The sequence below is a fragment of the Seriola lalandi genome, unplaced genomic scaffold (assembly GCF_002814215.2).
Source record: "Seriola lalandi dorsalis isolate HSWRI2012SDOR001 ecotype SW California unplaced genomic scaffold, Sedor1 jcf7180002054907, whole genome shotgun sequence".
NCBI lineage: Eukaryota > Metazoa > Chordata > Actinopteri > Carangiformes > Carangidae > Seriola > Seriola lalandi.
Genome location: NW_019525459.1, coordinates 641,894 through 662,258, shown reverse-complemented (window position 1 = coordinate 662,258; position 20,365 = coordinate 641,894). Strand labels below are relative to the sequence as shown.

Here is a 20,365-nt window from a genome sequence, read left to right as displayed (position 1 = left end):
AATGTTTTGACTTTTTTTTTTTTTTTTAAATAAATTGCTATTAATCTCACAACGCCTGAGATTTACATTGCAACCATTAGGGGTCCTGAACCCCAGGATGGGAATCACCTGACTAATCGACTAATAACAACGATGGAGCAGGTAGGGGTTCAGTGCCTTGATCAAGGACACTCCTCTGTCTCTCTCACACTCACAAACACACATACACACACACACACGCACACAGAGCACTGATCGATGCAGGGAGGGAACCCACAACTCTGTGGTTGCAGGACAGCCTCAGTCACTACTTTGCCACTCTGCTGTGAAATTACAGTGTGGGTAGGTGGCAGGAGGTAGGATGATTAGGTGATGCTGCATGATGAAGGGGATGATGAATTCTGAGTGGGAGGTTATTATTCCCCCGTATTTGTCTTACCTTCTGGTACTCAGAGTCCTCAGGTCTGAAGTCACTGCTCACCAGCTGGAATTCGATATTGAAATGAGGCAATCGGTGCAGTAGATTCACCCACCAAGGTGGGGAGTAGTTCACTACAGCCGCCATACTGATGCAATGACCTGCCGGCTGTCACTTCACTCAATAACCCCGATTCCTCACACAGACACTGAAAAGAAATTCACGACCGCTGTAAGTTAACGGGGCAAAGAAATTACATCATGCATAATTCACAACTCCTGGCATGGCTGTGGCAAAGCTGGTAAACAACTATTATAAATGTAATTTTTGACAAACATGAAAGATGAAGGTACAGTGTCCACAGTCCTTAGTGCTAATACTGTCTACAACCAAAACCTCATGACTGACATTATTACAAGGCCAATGTGATCAGTTATCAGTTATTAGTCACTAACAAGGGTGGAACAAACATGTCAATCAACATTAACATGCCAAAGTATCCCATACACCACCTGGCCGTGAGTTAGAAAATACACTTACAAAGTATTGCTGATTTCTAAATGTCATATATCATTTAAATTTCTCATGACAATTTGCTTATTTTAGATTTGCATCGAATGAAAAGACTTCACTTGTGAAAAACAGGGTATCCCTTCTCCACTCAGTGCATGTCCTTACCTACCAATGACATTCCTGAACATGTTGCTGTGGAGTGTGTGGTTAAGAGGGCCAAAACACTGCAATATGACACATTACTTCATTTCAATTATCTTTGTTAAACTGAGAGTGCTTCTGATGAATTGGATAAATACTATTATTTTGCCATTTAAGGGGTGTTTTCCTTCAGAGTCCCTGGTGTATTGTGGTTTACTGCTGTGTAATATGGCATGTAATGTGCCTGTATCATGATAATTGTGGTCAGTATATTAATGTCATAAAACAGTTCACTTTTTATTTCTACTCTTATTACCAATAAACCTTTCAGTATCGACTAGGGAATCTTTGTCCTGAAATGTTTTTAAATAGCCCATTGTAAGCAAATATTAAACCTATGAGGTCATACTGTATTCAGTCCTACTGTACATGAATTATGAAATGACAATAGCATGGCTGACAGCTACATCGCATCTCCCAATTTACGCCCGTGCTGTAAAAGACAGGCTCGGTGAGATAAACGTGATGTGGACGGTGAAATGGCCGTTATGTCAAACCCGACACACAGGCACGACTCTCTCTATTACATTGATTTTACTGTACCCACACATGTAGGTCAACTCAATCGCGGGTATCCTCACATATTCATGCAGCAAGCCTTATTCATTCTTCTACGTCGAGTCAATAAAATGTTAGCAAAAACCCGGATTAGCTAGCATTATCCCGCTTTGTCCGTTAAAACTACCGCAGTCTGACAGAGTCGTCAAGGCAACGAGGAGGAGAAAAGGCAGGAGCTGGCTTCAGGGCTACATGTCTGTGGACATCAAAGCCCGTGTGTTGAGGAATAGGAACCGGTTGCAACTCACCTAGTGAAGCCCAAGCGGATGCAGACTCTCGTTTACTGTAGTCTTGGGAGTCCAGGCCGGCGTATATTTCACCTATTGTCTTCCCAGATCCGGTGGTGGATTTGAACCCCACAGCCGTGCGCTGCTGCATCAACGCGGCCGTACCGAGCTAGCTGCAACGAGCGAGTCGGCTGCGGTCCCAACCACATTGAAAATAATGGAATAACGGTCACGGACCCAGTCCGCTCACATTTCACCGAGACGCCTTCCCGTTTGGACTACCTTACCAGTCAGCAACAATGCTACGGAAGATTAAGGGTTAAACTCGTTGACCCGCAACCCAGTATCTTTTCTTTCTTTTTTTTTTTACACTTGACGATGCCGTCGTTGTCTTTCTCTTAAACCATGACGGTTTGTGCTCGTCCGCGCTGTTCCCACGGTGACCGTCGGTTCAGTGCATTTAGCGCTGCGGCTCTTCAATTGGATGATATTGTTGGAGCGTGAAGCAAACACGGTGTTTAAAAAGCCCTGGAGGACGGGGCTTTGCGGCAGCTCCAGTTCTCAGTGTGTGTGTATGTGTGAGACAGTGAGAGAGAGAGAGAGAGAGACTGTGAGAGTGTGAGTGAGCAAATGCGCAGAGAGACCACCCCCTTACGTTGAAATCACGGTAGTACATGTTACACCAAGGACCTTTCCAGCAGTGAAGGGTGCATTCAGATTTTTAAGGGACACTTATGGTGACCCTGAGGTGTAAAAACTGCCAACAACTCATAGGCGTAATTTTATAAGCTTTTCTTACAGCATATTTCCACTGAAATTATTCATCTAAAAAGTAACTACAAGTACCTCAAACTGTACTGTACTTGAGTAAATCTTACCAGCAAGAAAAATATCAGACCAAAGAAGGTATTTAAAAAAAAAAAAAAAAAAGCATTTTATTGAGTGTCTCAGAAATCAAGTTACATACATGTGGAAACTGCACTCCTGCACTTTTTTTGTTGACCTCCCTACTGGTTATCATTAGTCTATTTCAGAGAACAAACATTGGCATAACACATACTCCCTGTGTATCCTCTGTTGTACTGACTGTGTGTTGAATATTGCAGCAGGCTTATCTATAATTTATTCACAGTTTCGCTCAATAGTGCATCAGTTGAGTGCATCATCCCCTCAGTCATACCTCGGAATCAGTCATAATTTAATAAGCAAACATGATATATTAGTGTAAGGAAATTTATGTGTTACACATCTGGCATGTCAAAATTGATTAATTATTTCAAGCCTGTCAAATGCAGAGGACTTTACAGTGATCCGCCTCACTTTGACTAGTCATCTTAACAGAAATTAAAGCATTTACTTCTGTAATTTAAATCTGAATATTCATGCAGGAGGCACTTTGGCAAACCACTGAGAATATCTGGCTCAAATGATAAACCACAAGAATAACAGATCAAAATGAATAGGGTGGTTCATTTCCTGTTCACATTAGTGCGTTTTCCTCCACTTTGACGATAACTCCCTAAACCTCTGGTCCAAGCATTTAAACACTAAACTGGGTGATCAGTCAGTCAAGACTCTATTGTGACAGTATCCTGAATAAGAGCATGATGAAAGTGAGGTGTAGATGTGCCATGTATTTCCATGTCATAAAAGATCCTGTACCTGACTTCCCAGAATATGCTGGTTATTACTGTTGGAGAAGCTCTTAAAGACGACAAAATAGGCAAATATTGTGTATGTTCCACTATTATCTTGAATAATATTGGAATATCCCAGCTATCATTTGCATGTTCAATAGGAACCCTGACAAAAACATGGCCATTTAAACCTCTGACATTTAGGCTCTGAGTAAGAACACAGCAGAAATTCTTCCTGCCTACACTTTGTCTCTCTCACACACACACGTACACACTAACTCACACAACTCAGGAGGTCTATAAGATTAAGACTTCTCTGCTTCTCAGAGGACGCGAGGGAGACACGATGATATCATCCGAATCATCAGAATCCACTGCAGCAGCTCCTCCAGTCTCAGCTGTGCAATGGAGCTCTGTCTGGTCTACAGGAGATATACAGGTATACTTGTGATTAATCGCCTGGGCATCATATTATTTAACTCCATTTAACCTAAAGAGCCCTAAAATGTACAATTTTAAGCAGTCTGCAATTTACAATATGCATACTTCTATATAAATATTTCAGATTTTAAAATGATTTGGCTCTGGTTTCAGCATAGTTCCCTCCAGCAAACATTTTATTCTAACACACTGCTTTAACTCTACATACAGATACATCAGCACATATAAAATAGGGGAGGACTCAAAGATTTTATGTGCTTTTAACAGTTCACACAGTAAAACATATTTCCCCTCTCTGTCTAACCTGTTGTGGGTGTCATTCTGGAGGCATGATTGCTGGAGACAGGCCACAGGTCTTCTTCATCACCCAGTTTTTTTTTGTCGTTATGCAGGGATGCAGCACCTTGACAACAAAGCAACACATAACCAGTCCTCAAGTCAGACACGTCCTCAAACATGTCCGTACAAATGATGCAGCTGCAGTACTTTTAACAAGATGCGTACAAATATATGGACCTTGGACCATGTCGTGCTTAAATCACAACCCTACTTCTCCTTGCAAAAACTTTAAGATAAAATAACTTTTTCAGGATCACAAGTGAAGATGGTGCAGTCCAAAATCCGTGAAGCCTGCATAACATCAAATGGAGGGGAAGTCTATAAACATGCAGGGAAACTGCTGACATCACTTCTCTGCTCTATGCACCCATCTGCTGTCAACCTATTAGAAATTCAGGGAATCTGGGGGAGAGATGGTGAAAGCAGTGGAGTCTTGCAGGGTCAATTAAGTCAGACTGAAGCTTAGAACAAGGCTCTTGAGCAGTGGTAACTTTATATTTTTAGAGGGTGATGTGAGGAAGACAGTACTGGTCCACAGGGCTGCTGAGTGCCCTCATCAGTCTTTAATAGGGAGCTATCAAAGCTCTGGTTGGTGCAGAGGAGACAGGCACCCTGAAATTAGATCAGTGGGCCAGAGATATCCATAACTACTCATAAACTTGTCAGGGAAGACATCATGAGTAATTCTGAGGTTGAGAGCAAGGCGATGCCATGGTGTTGCATACTCAGCAAACATCAAGCCTGAACCCTCACTGACAATCTTGAGTGGTTGTATCGATGATGTGTTTCCTGACAAAGCCTTTCTACACCTCCAACGTCAAGGAATCCCATATTACTAAAGTACACACTGCTGATCATGACTTTAACAGGGAACTCACACATATAAGGCACAGAGGCATTAAACGCATTCACTGAAATTAAGTGTATGCTATAAACGCAAAAAACACACATATAATAATTTGTGTTTGAGCTACATGACCATAGGATGGGGTTAAGACAGAGGAGCAGGAAGTCTTTTTGCGGTGTACCGTGTTTGTTTGTTTCTGCTCTGTTCTGCGAGTGCGTTCATATATACAACAAATATTTGATCACAACAAGGTACGTGTGAACCTGACCTGTTCTGCTGGGTGTTGAGCGAGCTCTTCTTGGTACCGGCGTGGGCAAACTGTTTCCCATTGGAGAAGGCACAGAGAACCCTGAGCTAAAGTGCACACACACACACACACACACACACACACACACACACGCACAATACTGCATTATGTTCTGTATGTTTGAATGTATTTTTTATTTTTATTTTGTGTGTATATAAATGAGTCACCTCTCTATTGCAAGACTACAGCGAGCCAGGTGTCCCCTGAAAGCAGACTGTATCATCGTCAAGGCAACCGCATCCATCTCTCCACCTACAGAGGAAGCTACATCACTGCGGTTTGTTGCTTCTACAGCCTGAAAAGACGAGATGATGAAGAGATGAGATTCATAGATTGACAAACAAGTGAGGAGACTTCGGGAGCTTACAGTAAGATCCCAGAAAATGCTTTTTAAATGGCCCATAGTTTAAAAAGTACTTGTGATATTATTACCAAGAATAATACTGGTGATTGAATATGACCATTCTGATGTGTGATCGGATTCTCACAACTTTACTGTGTGGAAATGTTTGTGTGTGGGTGAAACCTTAATGTGCGTGTCTTTCAGCAGGTCCTTGAGCTGCGCCTCTCTGAGGAGATGGCCTCTTAATGCTGACTGCAACATCACAATGTCCTTAAGATAGAATGCAAAGAGATGGAGATAGACAGAAATCTGGGACAGAGTGTCTGGATATTTTTATGTAATAATTCTCTCACACATCAATAACTTCTTTTACATAACTGTGGTGTGTTACATACCCTGTTTCTATGCTCCTTCCAGTTTGTCTGGATGATCCTTGCTGCTTTCTCTCTTTCTTTATGTTGTCTTTTCTCACTCCTCTTCTCCTCTACATTTCTATCCAAATCTTCACCTCTGTCTCCTTCCTTCTCTCTACCGCCATCGTCCCTTTCCTCTGTCTCCGTCTGACCTGATCTGCCCAGACTGTCCTCATGGTCCCCTGCTGTTGTGGCAGAAGGAGAGGAGAGCTCAGCTAGTGCAGGTTTGATTTTGTCGTCCTCCAGACTTCGGATCCTCACCCACAATTGCTCCAACTCCTGTCTGAGAAACACACAAACACATGCACACACACACACACACACACACACACACACACACACACATACACAATACATAAATAGATGACAAAACAGAACCAGCAGCCATAGCAGAGGTCCTTTCACAGTTAGCAATTAGTTAGCAGAGACTTTCGAAACCTATGACTTTGGTTTAGAGCTCAATATACAATTTATTCTCTGAGCGGTCTGCATGTGCATGTGGTGAGATTTGATTTCAGCCAACTGCACCATGGTAGCAGGCAGACATTATGTGCTTGGACTGAGCCAAGCCTTACTGTTTTAACCATATCTGACTTGTACACCAGAAAACAAGTTTAGTATGAGCAGCCTGTGGACTTGTTACTTAGATGGTTAATTTAGGTTAAAGAAACTATAAAAGTGACTTTTTCCAGCTGACCATGCTTTAGTTTGTAGAGCAAACGACATCTGTAAACGATTCTTCTTTATTATCTAATTTATTTATAATGTTGATTAGACTATCACCCACATCTCGGACACTGCCCCATCTCTTTCGGTTATCCCCGTTTGTGGCCTGGAGGTTATATATCTAACCATTATTTACATGAAGACAATTCTCAGGTGGATCTCTACTGTGTTTGGTGGGACAAAGCCTCTGTATGACAAATGCATGATCTCTACAATGGGCATAATCAAAATTCCCTGTTAAAACTACTGTTTCAAATGTAAATAAATAGTCCATCAATAGTTTTAGAAAGTTCTTGATATAAACAGCAATATAACGTTCAAAGATGATGAATATATGTATGACTTAAAAACACGCAGAACCATTCCGGACCTTATACATTTCAAGCTTACAAAGAGCAGACATAAAAATGTTACACTCAGCAAGCAAAACATACTTATGCTGCTGTTTTTCATTGTCCCGTTCACTCGTTTGTTCAGCTTTCCATCGTTCTGTCTCTTTCTCCAGTTCCTCTCTTTCTGTCCTCAACTGTCTCAATTCATCACTGAAATGCAGAAACACAACACAGATTTAGTCTCACAAACAAAACTCAGTAGCTTTATGCTCATAGCCTTTGTCAACCTCAATTTGGTCAATTGAGATTGACAAAGGCTTGAGAAGATGTTTGTATTGTACATCATGTTGCTTCTCACTCACTCTTTACTTGACAGCATCTCTTGAAGCTCCACCCTCTCCTTCTCCAATTGGCTGACGCGTTCTCTCAGATCTGAATCCTCCTCCCCTTCTTCAGTGATTGTTCCCACGGAGACCACTGCCTCTGTTGCCATGGTAAATCTCAGAATCTCAGTGGGTGTGGCCTGGACCTCCTGATCCAATCGGCTGCTGCTCTTTGCTGACTGGGTGTGTCTTCTGCTGTCCTCCGGCCTCTGATAGGAGGAGAGAGCAGTCAGTCTGTGATGAAGCTGTAATCTCTATGTGTTTACATCACTTGTTAGCTGGTGTAAGTCACATATGGTTAAAACTAGTTAGTTTCCTCTCACCTTCTCCACTTCCAGCAACCTGCGCAACAGTCTCTGTTTACTCCACTCTCTGTAACCTAGGGAACATAATCACACAAAGACACACATTTTTTCATCTGCATCACAGTACAGAATACAATACCACAATGGTGTTACATACTTTAATTCAGGGTTGAGAATTGATTAGGTCTGCAGTTGAAGATTGTTTTCATAGTGGATTAATCTGTCAATCATTTTCTCCAGTAGTCGGTTTATTATTTAAATAATGTCAGAAAATAGTTAAAAAAGCCTATTACATTTCCACAAAGCCCATGTTGACAACTTGTAATTGCTTGTTTTGTCTGACCAACAAAACAAATCCCAAAAATATTCTGTTTAATATTATAGAGGACTATGAACGCCAGCAAATACTCACAAAATGTGATACCTTCCTGTGTATGGAATACACTTTTCAAAATGTCATAAATTGACTCCAGCTTTCAAAATTGTAAACCAACAAAGCTGTAGTGAACAGAGTCAAAGGTGTCACGTTTAGAGGCAGAACAGCAAGAGTTAAACTAGAAACTGATAAAAGGAATGAATGAAGTAAATGTCTTGAGTGTGGCTGACTCTGGAAGCTCTGGGTCTGGCATGTCAGTGTGGTTTTGTGTGTGAGAAAAGACCTTTGATCCCTCCAGCAGGACTGTCAGTGTTGAGTTCTTCTCTGAGTGTTGTGTTCTCCTGCTGAAGCTGCTTCAGGTTCTCAGACAGACGATGAACCATGGAGCTTAAAGCTTTCTGCTGTCTCTGGGAGCATTTACTCTCTGCTCGACTACTGCACACAGGAAGAGACAGAGGGAGGGGAAGACTTCATGAGAAAGACAGAATTAATAAACGAGTGGATGATAGTATTTGCCAGCTGTGACAGCATGGCTCGTTTTGTTTTCACCTTTTAGTTAGTGTGTGTGTGTGTGTGTGTGTGTGTGTGTGTGTGTGTGTGTGTGTGTGTGAGGCAGTTTTGAGTACCGTGGTAGGTTTATGTTTCTGTGTGTGGGCAGATTTTGTCACAGTGATAGCGTAACAACCATGAAAGATACAGCAACGAAACTTTACAGTTGTGTAGTTGAGATCAAAATGAAGGCTGAGTTCGAAGATGGGTGTGAATGCGAAAATGTTGAGGGGCGTCATGGCTGATGTGATCCCATTACCAGATGGTCTCTTGTTTTAGACATTTACCACAAATCCTGCAACCCTGTCCTCTGATCTGTGACCGTGGCCATCCTTTAAATCCAGGATAAAAGTAAAAAAATAGTTCCTCTCTACCTTCCTGCATGTTGATGAAGGGAGAGGAAAGTGACTGACTTGATCTGTATCTGAATACTGCACACACTGTCAAACTAAATTTGACAAACTTATAAATAACTGATTAACAAAGTTGTGAAATTTCAGTTCCACAAAAGTGAAGTATATATGATTCACACTGCACATTCAACCTGACACTGAGGTGTAATTTTATAGGACTTTTTCTTAGTTGTTAACCTTATAAGAAGTTGATGTAGGAAAACTCAAAAACCTACATTTATATTCAAGTACAAGTCAAAACCAAACTCAACTATAAGGTTCCAGTAACCCTAAAACATTTGTACAGTAACTGTATAGTAATCCTGTAGTTATTATAAGATAAAAGACAGTGATGACTCTTATACCAAAGCACTGTCAGACGCATGTCGGGTGACCCGCCTTTACCCATGCAGACCAACACAAATTCCATTTAGGGTCCCTGTATCACTGTAAGCTGTTACAACTTCCTGTGACACCAAACGTCCATAGCATGCTACTTAAGCATGATCCTGCCGTTTTCAGTCATGTATACCTTTTCTCTGCGGCTTCTAGTAGCACCCTCAGTCTCTGGATCTGAAAGACGAGGCACACAAACACACGCATTAGGTGAGATTTCCTTTTCCACAGCTGAACTTACACTCTGCAACCAAAGTCAACATGACGATATCATTAGCTCTCACAGCAGGAGCAGAAACACAGAGCAGGACGAGGAACAATTCTTTCAACCAAGCACTATTTTTAGTGTCGGCTTCTTTCTCTCATTCCTGTGGTGGTTGTTTCAGGTGTTCTACTTTGGAAAATCTGTATGCAGTAACATGCCAAAAGAATTTTAACTTTAACATTCAGGTGGAAAAAATAACAAAAAGCAGCATGTTACCTCTTCAGAGTAGGTTTCCACTGTGATCTTTAGCTCCTCCAAGTTGGTAGTTCTCAGCTCACTTTGCAGTTTACTGGAGAATAAGAGGGAATAAACTAAATATCTTGCAGCTTCGCTAATGGACCAAATGGACTGATGTATAGACGGTCAGAAATTTTACCTCAGGGCATTTTCTTTCTCTCTACACTGCTGCTCCAACTTCAGGATCCTCTGCTTCAGCCCATTGAGAACCTTGACAGAAAGAATCCGTTTCATAAGCCTGTTTAGGATGCATCCTAAAACTAATCTCTGGTATTTGCACTAACAGACTACAAATACTCACCACACTCCCTTCTTTTTTCTTATCCACCAAACTACGAGTGTAGTCAGATCCCTACAGAGAAAGATCATACGGTTTTTAAAGTATTAAATTTCTATGACAAAAATCAGAGGAAATTTAATGATCATACTTTAGAGGGATCCAACAGTTCTTCTATCTGTTTTTCTCTTTTAGCATTATCTTCCTCCAGGCGGCGTAGTTTCACTTTCATTTGCTGGTTGTCAGACTTCTGCGCCTGGAGACTCTGCAGAGAACAGTACTAGAGATTAATCACACATTACGAAAGGCATAAAAGGAGAGACTGCATAAAAGAGTGCATATGCAAAGGTGGAGGTGCAATGTCTGAATACACTTGAAATGCCAAACTGTAAATCCACATAAGGAAAAATGTCTTAAAGCCCTTTTAGTTTTAGCAGAGTAATAAAGGTTTGAGTCAGCTACAGAACGGCAAAATGGAACTGATAAACATTCATTGTCCTACTCAAGGACATTTCAGCAGACCGGAGATGTACGCTTTCATTTAGTTTCTGAAGAAAAAGCTCCTAGCCTGCTAGTGCTGACAACCTCTATCACCGTGCTTCTTTTTTCTGAATACACAACAACATTCATTGTGTAGCTCTTTACCTTCTTGAGGCGAATAATCTCATCATACATGTCTTCCTTCTCTCTGTGGTCACCTGTGCTGAAGGTGAAGCCTGCAACACACAGGGGCAAATAGGGAAACAGCACACAGTCACACAAATGCACTTCAATTACATTCTCACCTTGCAGGTATGAAACAACTGATGGTTAATGAGATCATGTCGCTTTCTGCTACTGTCGCCCAGCCTCACAAAAGGCCTGACCTTTCCCCTCGCCACTGTCACACCAACACATTCTCTCACCATTAGATGCAGAGTGCAGATGTTTGTGTTTCCTCATGCTCAGGGTCTGTTTGAGAAACTCCGGTGTCACATCACACTCTGATCTCAGCATCTGGGAAAGATCTGGAAAAGAGGAAGATGAAGAGAGCTTGTAAACAACAAGATTTTTTATGCTTCTGTGCAATTTCATTACTGTATGTTTTAAACAGCTTCTTTTTTTTTTTAATATATATATATATATATATATTTACTTTTATTTATCAATATCAATCAATTAACATTTATAACCTTTGATTGGTATTAACTGTGTGATTAACAGTGTTTTTTTATCGTTTGTATTTGTTGACCTGGATGATGAGCTGCTGCACACAGGTGACCTTGATGGGATAAATAAGGTAATGAAGTATATAGAGATTTTCTCCAACACAGCTCAATGCTGCAGTCGATTCATGCATTAAACTCGTTTTTCAAGCTCCACCAATCCAGTGTTTCTTTATAACAGCTGATCAAATGACTGATGTGCAAAATGGAACGCTTTGGAGCTTTTTAGTCTGTTTTAGCTCCCTGCTTTCGTTGTGCAGCTTGCAAATTCTGCTCTTAATCACTGGCTTCCAACAGAAGGTAGATATTTTCGGCAAACAACTAACACCATATAGCTGACAGACAAAGTTAGTGATTAGCAAGTGAACGTAGAGGAGCACCGGGGGAGCTATAAACACAGATCTTTGCTTTGGTAATGGGTTGAGACCAAAACAGAGCTAAAGGCAGGCTGGGAATTGGACTGACATTCCTCAGGTGGAAGAAAACACCACTCCAAATAAATGCTGCCGTTTCTCGTGTCAGCTATTGTTAACATGTCAGCTGTAACAAAGTGAAATCCCAGAAAGATCAAGCCAAATATAATATTTTTATAACACTTGCAGAGTTGCTTATCATCAGTTCTCCACAGACATCAGTCCTGAGCAGGACACCTACAAAGTCAGCAAACCAGTTATCAGCTGAGCAAACAGTCTGAGTCTCTCACTTTTATCCATATCTCTTTCCAGCAGCCACTCCTCCATCTATCCCTCCTGAGGAGAGACGTGGCTAAGGCTGTGTTTATATGGTGCCTACCATGGCCGTTGCTGAGGGATGTGAGACGAGCTGAGCCACTCTCCCCAGTATTTTCCCCTCTGGCGTCCCCCAAGGACGCCCTCGGTAGTCTCCAGGCCGCCACTGCTGCTCTTCTGGGGTTCACATTCAGGCTGGAGAGGTATGGAGACCCTACATGCATACAAACCATATATTAACAATCATGGAATTTGGAAAGCAGGTTTGTTACATAAACTGCAAAAATTCCCCACAGAGCAGCTGAGCAGGTCTTACTTGGAGAAGAAGGAGGCTTCCCAGAAGATCTTTTCCTCCTTGTTCTCTGATGGAGGACAAAAACAAGGCATTGAAGCAGAAGAAAGGTGTATTAAACTAAAATGTTTATTAACAACAAAATACACCTGAACCAAAACATCAACCCAACAGAACAGACAAAAGTATAAACCTACAGTCACATCACTAACAACAGGAGCGGATTTGTTTACCTTTTCCAAAAAATCAGCAGAGAAAGAGAAGCCATCCTCAACCTAGGTTGGACAGAGGAGAGAGGCGAGTGAGTGTGTGCCAAGGTAAAGAAGTGAGAAAAATAACATTTTTAATTCTAAAAAAATCTGTATATTTAGGCCGGGTTTAAATCTAAATTAATCCTATAAACCTGGGTGTAAAAAACCCATATGGGGTTCCAATATAAGTCTCAGGTCTACCCAGACGATTAAACAGAGAAAACTATTTCTGTTATACAAAATATTCTACAACACTGAACAATTTCAAGACGTCTAAAAGTCCTTCAAGTTAAACAGTCGGCAACTAAAAAAGGATTTTTTGAAATACTCTCAAGACATTATAACCAAGAAGACGTCACATCAGTTTAAGGGGTCACGAGCCAAAAAGGTTGGGACTAACTGCCATAAACGATCGTGTTGTGTTCTGTTTTGAGTTACAAACTCAGTGTGGACGCAGCTGTGATAAATGTTAGACACGAGAAGGAAACACAAATTAAAGAACAAATCTAAAGACTCAGGGACAAAGTCAGTTTTATTCTTGACCTAACCAAAGCTAAGGGCTCACCAGCTCCTCGCAGTCTTCATCTGTTTGAACATCACTCGCCTCCAGAGACATTTTAGCAGTTGCACTAAACATCGCAGGGAAAACAAACGTTACGTTAAGTCGGAAAACTTGACTTTCTCCGTGTGTAATCCTCTCATTTTTTCCAAGTCAAGCAGCTCACTTCAGTTCCCCCTCTTGCTAGTAGTAGTAAAAACATGGGGCAACAAAAGAGAAACGTTAGCTATGCTACAACTCGAAATTTGCGTCCACAACACTGCGGATTCGCCACGTAATGAGCCGGTGATGCAGTGACAGACACTTTTAACCATAGCTTCCCGAAATCCGTTAAAACGTTGCCTTCTTTCCGTGCAGATGTTACTGTTTTCACATCACTGTTGGAGATTTAGTCGTCTAGCAACCAGGCAGTTGTTAATCAGCTGCGTTAAACTAGCTAGAAAAAGTCTGAGCGGTACCGGAAACCATGAGCATGCCTTCAAAGTAAAATCATAAACACGCTAAACTATAGCAAGCGCTCATCAAATTATGTTTAGTTTTTTTAAATTAAATAGAATATATTGACCAAATGTATTTTTAATTGAGGCAAATATATATAATATTTAAAAGAAATGTCAACGCAAGTTTCAAAAGTTTTATTTTGAAAATTAAAGCCAGTTGTACAAGTGAAGCTTTGTTTAACTTGACAGAGCTCATAACTAAACCGCAGCCCAGGGTTGAATGTTAATACTTTTTCTACCTATCCTTTCTGACTCATTTCCTCTGGTTGCCCATTGGTGAAGAGGTGTTAAAAGGAGGGGATTAGACGATTTCCTCCAATAGCTTGAGAGAAGGAGATGAGGAAAAGGGAAGATAAAGGAGACTTTTGAGACTGATCCACTGTCCCCTGTTCAGTGCTTGTTCGCCTCTGATCACAGCAAATCAACATCTGTCTCCAGTGTTAAAATATTTTACATATGAATTTATCATACAACATAACCTTTAAATAAAAGTACTTATAACACATTTTTGTACAAACATGACGGATCACGGACCATGTCCTCACAGCAGCTTTAAAACTTACATCTTTCTGCAGCTACTTTTCTTGTTTTACCTTTTTGATAAATAAGAGTACTAAATGTATTCTGAAACATACATGTAATGCCGCATGTTGTAACATAGTGTATTAGCACCAACAGTTCAGTCAAACTTAGGCATGCAACCAAACTTCAAGCAGCAACCCGTCAGTCCAAATATTTGCTATTTACTTCTGTGTTTTCTCTCTGTCTTATTCTTATTCCCATATGGCTCATTTCTTGCTTGCTCTTACTTTCTGCGAGCATTCAGCTCTCATTTATTTCTGCTTCCAGAATCTTCCTTCCCTGGTAACCTGTCATTCCCATTCTTCTTCTTTGGTCCCCTGAGAGGTAAGAGGCAGCAGCATAGTACAAATGATGAGAGGTGTTCAAAGAATGATTGAGAAAGGTTAATAGATCCTTTACTTTGAGTAGCCCATGACTGCATGGACACTGACATCTCTATAGACCAGCCTTGTGGCATAAAGTAGGAACACCCTCTTAATTTAGATGATGTACCTAAACTGCCTTGACCAGAGGAGATATAAGTATGTGGATAAATCGTAAATTACTGGATAGATGTGGGCGTATTCAGAATATATGAATGAATAAAGAAATTGGTAAACCTATTCTCACATGTACAGTGCTCACCACTCCTTTTGCATCGTTCCTCACACTGTCCTCTTCCCTGCAAACTCTGGAGAGAAGACGGTGACCTCTTGTTACTGTATCATATTCTCACACACGCTGTTTATACAGGTGGTGGACCCCCAGATCCACACAGCCAGAGCAAATAAACCCATTGCAGATCAGTTTTCTTACAAAAGAGTTAGACTGGTCCAATAAAATGGTTGTTGTGAGCCCAGAAAAGCTGAAACTAACCTCCAGCTGTGAGTTAACAAACCAGCAGACTATATGCTGTAACTCTAGTCTTTTCATTCAGTGGACATGTAATTCAAAACGCAGGCTATTTGACTGGTGGCTCTGCAGAACCTCAGTTTTACTAGTCTTGGTCTTTGGAACAAAACTCATCACCTCTTTTGACTGTATCCGCAGAGATGATAGGTATATAACACTGAACAAACATGATTTCACCACATAGCATAGCATTAAACAAGATTAACTTGTTATTATCATGCACTCCATAGTTGTTGTCTGACAGTCTAAAAGTAAACAAGTTTATACCGTGCTGCACCTATTGGAAGATAGTCACCTTATCAGTGGTGTCAGCAAGCAAACAACACTCCAATCAACACTTGGATCTCTAGTTGTCACTGCAAAATCAGCACCTAACAATATGGAAAATATACTGTGCAGTGTGAGTTTCTGTTGTGTTGTGGATGTAGGTTCTATATTTTTGTGTGACTAACCTAAAAAAAAATAAAAAGCATGCACTGATCGCCTCAAACAACCAATGCTCATTACACAGGCAAAATCATCCTTCAGGCGCTCTTCTGACCGGCGTTTCATGTTTCCATCTATTTATTTTAACTTTCATTGTTCCCGGACAAGTGATAGAAACATCTGATGTATGCACGTGTGTGTGTGTGTGTGTGTGTGTGTGTGTGTGTGAGAGAGAGAGAGAAAAGTTGCATGGTAGAAGTAACATGTCTGCCATCTAGTGAGTGTCAAGCTGCACAACATGTTACCTGGAGGTCAGAGACCCTGAAAACACACCATTACTTTTAAGGGGCTATTTGTAAGTTTTCTCTGCTGCAGAACGGGTGGTGGTGATTGTCGCTTGGCAAGAGCTTTAGCCATCGATGTGTTTATTAAACAAGTGGTTATAATACACCCTCTGAACACCACTACGTCTTCAGGGCAGATTGTAGGCTACAGAAAGCTGGTTAGCGTGCCAACTTCAGTAGAAGAAAAGACATGATAGAGACAAGAGCTAACAAGTACAAGCATAAATATTATATAACATTAATTAGCTGCTTCAGTTTCAGGGTCCTGGCATTAGTTCACTGCCACATTGTCGTGGCTCACTGGGACGCTTAAATATCCACAGTCATAGTTAATGCCACTGGTAACACCTGTGCGAAGCTATGGTTAACACTGTCTTTCACCTGTGAGAAATATGTTATTTTCAAACTTCAGAGATTTTCTCTACAGCACAACAGCCAGCAGTTACTGGTGTGTTTTATGCAATTATTTTTGATTAATAATTGTTTTATGAGTGATTGCATACAGAAGAAGTTCTGTTATACTTTAATAGCAATCCTAAAAATATAGGCCGACAGGCAGTATGCAGCACCCAGTGACCAACTCTAATAATGATTGTGTTGATTTGCTCAAGGGCAGTAACAGGAGCAGTGTGGCAAGCTGGTGAGGAAAAACACCTGAAGTCTTTTTAACTGGAAATGAAAGAAACCTCAGGAATGATGAAATCGACGTGAGAGGGACTCCATTTCTAATGCTGCACATACAGGAAATGTACTTTCTATTTGTATTTGGCTTTGACTGTATTTAGAATAAGGTTGTTTAATTAGTTGCTGTTTCAGCCGTGTAACATGTACAGCCGTATGATTGCTGGTGTTCTCTGAATGTCCAGATGGGGGCGACGTGGCCTGAGCTGAGCTGTATCCAGCATCAAGCAGCCCAGGCCCATGCCATGCTTTTTCAAAGTGCCCCACCTTCAGATTCTCTTACCTGGAGCCATCCAAGTCTTCATGTCCCTCAGACTCTCCAAGCGCAGGCCAAGACCCACTTCGTTTCCTCTTCCATCACTTCACCAGCAAATCATAGGCTACCAGATGTTTCATATCCTGCTGCTCTTCTACAGATGATGTTTCAAACACTGAAATATAAAGACAAATACAAACTGCTCACAGTGAGTTGATTGATGGGGAAATAATTTTATGAACTGTTATTTACAGAGACACTGGGCACTTACTTGATACATGACTTAAACAATTCATTAATCATCACAATTGTCCTTGATTAATTTTCATTTGATTGACACTATAACATGCATATCAACAAACAGGCATGCGCACACGCACACACACACGCACACGCACACACACACACACACACACACACACAGCCTTTGCAGGTCAGTAAATTTCATAAACATTGAATGACACAAAGGCGATCAGCAGCTGTGAGCTACTCATGAACTTTTCCAATCTTTCCACCTTTAGTGCAGAATTTTCACTATGGGAAAACAAGGGGAAGACAGTGTCAAGTTTCCTCAAAATACATTCAACAGTGTAAGTGCAAGTTATTTCAGTTTTACAAAGGCAATCTGGGGATAACTTCTCTGTATTGATGGACACCATAGGAGTCACTCACACTGTGGCTGACACAGATAACTTTGGACAAGCCTGCTGGACAAAACCTCTGATCAGATATTTTCGACAGTCAAAACAGCACCACTTACATAATCAAATTCTGACTGTCACAGGAGAAGAAACAAACAAAACAGCTCAAAAGTCTAAACCATGGGGTTTTGCATTGCCCTGCTAATATTATCGTATTAGGTGTGAAGGAAAGATAAGCACGCACGCCTGTCAACAGTCTCTCCAGTATAAATAAAGGTGGACATGCAGGCAGGAGTCATGATGGAGCCCAGGGGAGGAGGACGGAAGAGGCAGGCGGGCCTGACCGGAGCAGCAGATGGAAACGGGTGTAATCACAAAGAAGAGGGCAGGAAACAACTGAAGCCGAAAACAGAAATCCACACTTTACATTTGCTTTTGAACCTCTGATTTCCCATGTCCACATTCAGAACACACATTTTTTTTTGTTATACCTGCATGCACTGCTGAGCACAGCTCCACTCAGCACAGTCCTTCAGAGCTGAGCATTTCTAGATCATACAGTGTAGAGTTTTTTCTGTCTGACAAAGAGAGAAAGAGGGGGTTGGGGAGAGAACGTTATACCAGATATAACCTCTCACCCTACAGCACATATACGTTACCATGACAAGAAGTCACCGGGGCAATTAAAGGCAGAGAGGGGAGAGAGATAGAGACACAAGGCACACTGCCTTGCCTGCAGCAGGGAGAATTTATAGTTAGGAGTATGTAGAGTACATCTCTTCTGATTCATCCAAACAGTGCTGGATGCTGTTGAGGTCAGGGCTCTGTGAAGGCCCGAAAAGTTCCTCCACACAAAACTATTTCTTTTTGGGTCAGGCTTTGTGGACAGGAAAGGACCTTCCCCAAACTGTTCTTACAGTCTGAAGCAGGCTATTGTCTAAAATATAATTGTGTATACTAGTCTAATAACATTTCCCTTGTGAAACTAACAGGCCTGTCCCAAACCATGAAAATAGGCCCCAAACTAAAAGTAAAGAAAGTATGAGCAGAAAGAGCATACCTTTGGCCACACAGATAGATGTGCCCTCATAGTTCCCCACTGATCATCAGTTTCTGTTTCATAGCCAACACATACACAAACACACACATACACAGACACACACACACAAACAGGGCCCTGGAGACAAACAGTGGTCTGTCAGTTGGTGAATGGATCTATCCATGTGGAACTGAGGGTGAGCAGATCTCGATTAGAGGGAGGGAAAGTAGGGGGAAATATGGATGTGACGGAAATTAGTTATTAGCAATGTTTTGGATGACAGCCCACTCAATGCGATATACTGTGCATGTGTGTGTATGTATACAGTGGGGTTGCAGGGGTTGGGGGGTGGGGTGGTTTGCCAAAATTGCAGTAATCTCCCTCCAGCTCCTCTGCCTGCATCTGGGGCGTGTACTGCTGTTAGAAAAAAACTCCCAGTCCTGCAACTCCTGCAGCTCTGGAGAGGCAGTCTTGATTTTCAGTCAGAGGACACTCATCGTCAGTCTGCACAGAGCAGCTTTCTCTCCCTCTGTCTCTCTCTGTCCCTCCCTCAGACGCCCCCACATTCACTCTCCCCTTTTCGCTCTGTCCGTCTCAACCACAGCATCTCTTTTCTTTCCTCTTCTGGACACACGACAATCATGTCCGCAAACGGCGCCGACGGGGACCTGCTGCAGATCCCACTGGGACTCATCAACAGCATCGGGAAGTATCTGACGGCGGAGACCTTCGGCTTCAAGATCAACGCCTCGGCCAGCAGCCTGAAGAAGAAGCAGACCTGGACCCTGGAGCAGACCGGGGAGGACGGCAGCGTCGTGTTCCTCCTCTCACACCTGGGCCGCTACCTTGCCACGGACAAAGACGGCAACGTTACCGCGGACAGCGAGACGCGCGGCCGGGACTGCCGCTTCGTTATCACCGCGCACGAGGACGGGCGGTGGTCGCTTCAGTCCGAACCTTACGGTCGGTTCCTCGGCGGCAGCGAGGACCGGATCACGTGTTTTGCGCAAACGGCCTCACCGGCGGAGAGATGGAGTGTGCACCTGGCTGTGCATCCGCAGGTCAACTTGTACAGCTTTGCGCGCAAACGCTTCGCCCACCTGAGCGTCCAAGGGGGCCCGCAGGAGGTGTCAATAGACCGGGATGTCCCATGGGGGGTCGACTCGCTTGTGACACTGGTCTACCGTGATCAACGCTACCACCTCGAGACCTCCGATAATCGCTTCCTTCGCAACGATGGCAGCCTGTCCACCAAAACGGACAAGGATACCGGCTATATGCTGGAGTTCCGCTCCGGAAAAGTGGCATTCCGCGACTGCAACGGGCGCTACCTGGCCCCCGTGGGTCCCACCGGCACAATGAAGTCTGGGAAGAGCACCCGGGTCGGGAAGGATGAACTGTTTGGCCTGGAGCGCAGCCACGCGCAGGTCGTGCTGACTGCAGGCAACGAGAGAAACGTCTCCACGAGGCAAGGTGAGGCTCTGCAGCCACACAGAGCCACGGGGGGGG

General features: G+C 42.4%; 3 protein-coding genes across 3 annotated transcripts in view; 1 reads left to right on the top strand and 2 right to left on the bottom strand.

Moving 5' to 3' along the window:
- ttyh3b (tweety family member 3b) overlaps positions 1–2,473 on the bottom strand; it is a 26,182-nt gene extending 23,709 nt beyond the window's left edge. Inside the window, exons 1-2 of the mRNA XM_023430576.2 lie at positions 1,918–2,473; positions 419–605 (exon numbers count right to left, since the gene is read on the bottom strand). Coding sequence (XP_023286344.1) covers positions 419–544 — 126 coding nt within the window. The 5' untranslated portion in view covers positions 545–605; positions 1,918–2,473. The remainder of the gene's footprint in view (positions 1–418; positions 606–1,917) is intronic.
- Positions 2,474–2,823: 350 nt separating this feature from the next.
- Positions 2,824–13,912, bottom strand: iqce (IQ motif containing E). The gene is made up of 21 exons (XM_023430522.2): positions 13,503–13,912; positions 12,920–12,961; positions 12,711–12,756; positions 12,459–12,608; positions 11,367–11,468; positions 11,107–11,177; positions 10,613–10,726; positions 10,486–10,536; positions 10,324–10,394; positions 10,164–10,236; positions 9,819–9,859; positions 8,629–8,780; positions 7,988–8,043; positions 7,644–7,873; positions 7,384–7,491; positions 6,206–6,506; positions 5,994–6,080; positions 5,635–5,762; positions 5,429–5,514; positions 4,279–4,377; positions 2,824–3,955 (listed from the first exon to the last, which is right to left on the bottom strand). Exons 1-21 carry the CDS (start codon positions 13,572–13,574, stop codon positions 3,831–3,833), a joined length of 2,205 nt encoding a protein of 734 aa, XP_023286290.1. The 5' UTR covers positions 13,575–13,912; the 3' UTR covers positions 2,824–3,830.
- A 5,338-nt stretch (positions 13,913–19,250) lies between these two features.
- LOC111672991 (fascin-like) overlaps positions 19,251–20,365 on the top strand; it is a 6,475-nt gene continuing 5,360 nt past the window's right edge. Inside the window, exon 1 of the mRNA XM_023430599.2 lies at positions 19,251–20,329. Coding sequence (XP_023286367.1) covers positions 19,498–20,329 — 832 coding nt within the window. The 5' untranslated portion in view covers positions 19,251–19,497. The remainder of the gene's footprint in view (positions 20,330–20,365) is intronic.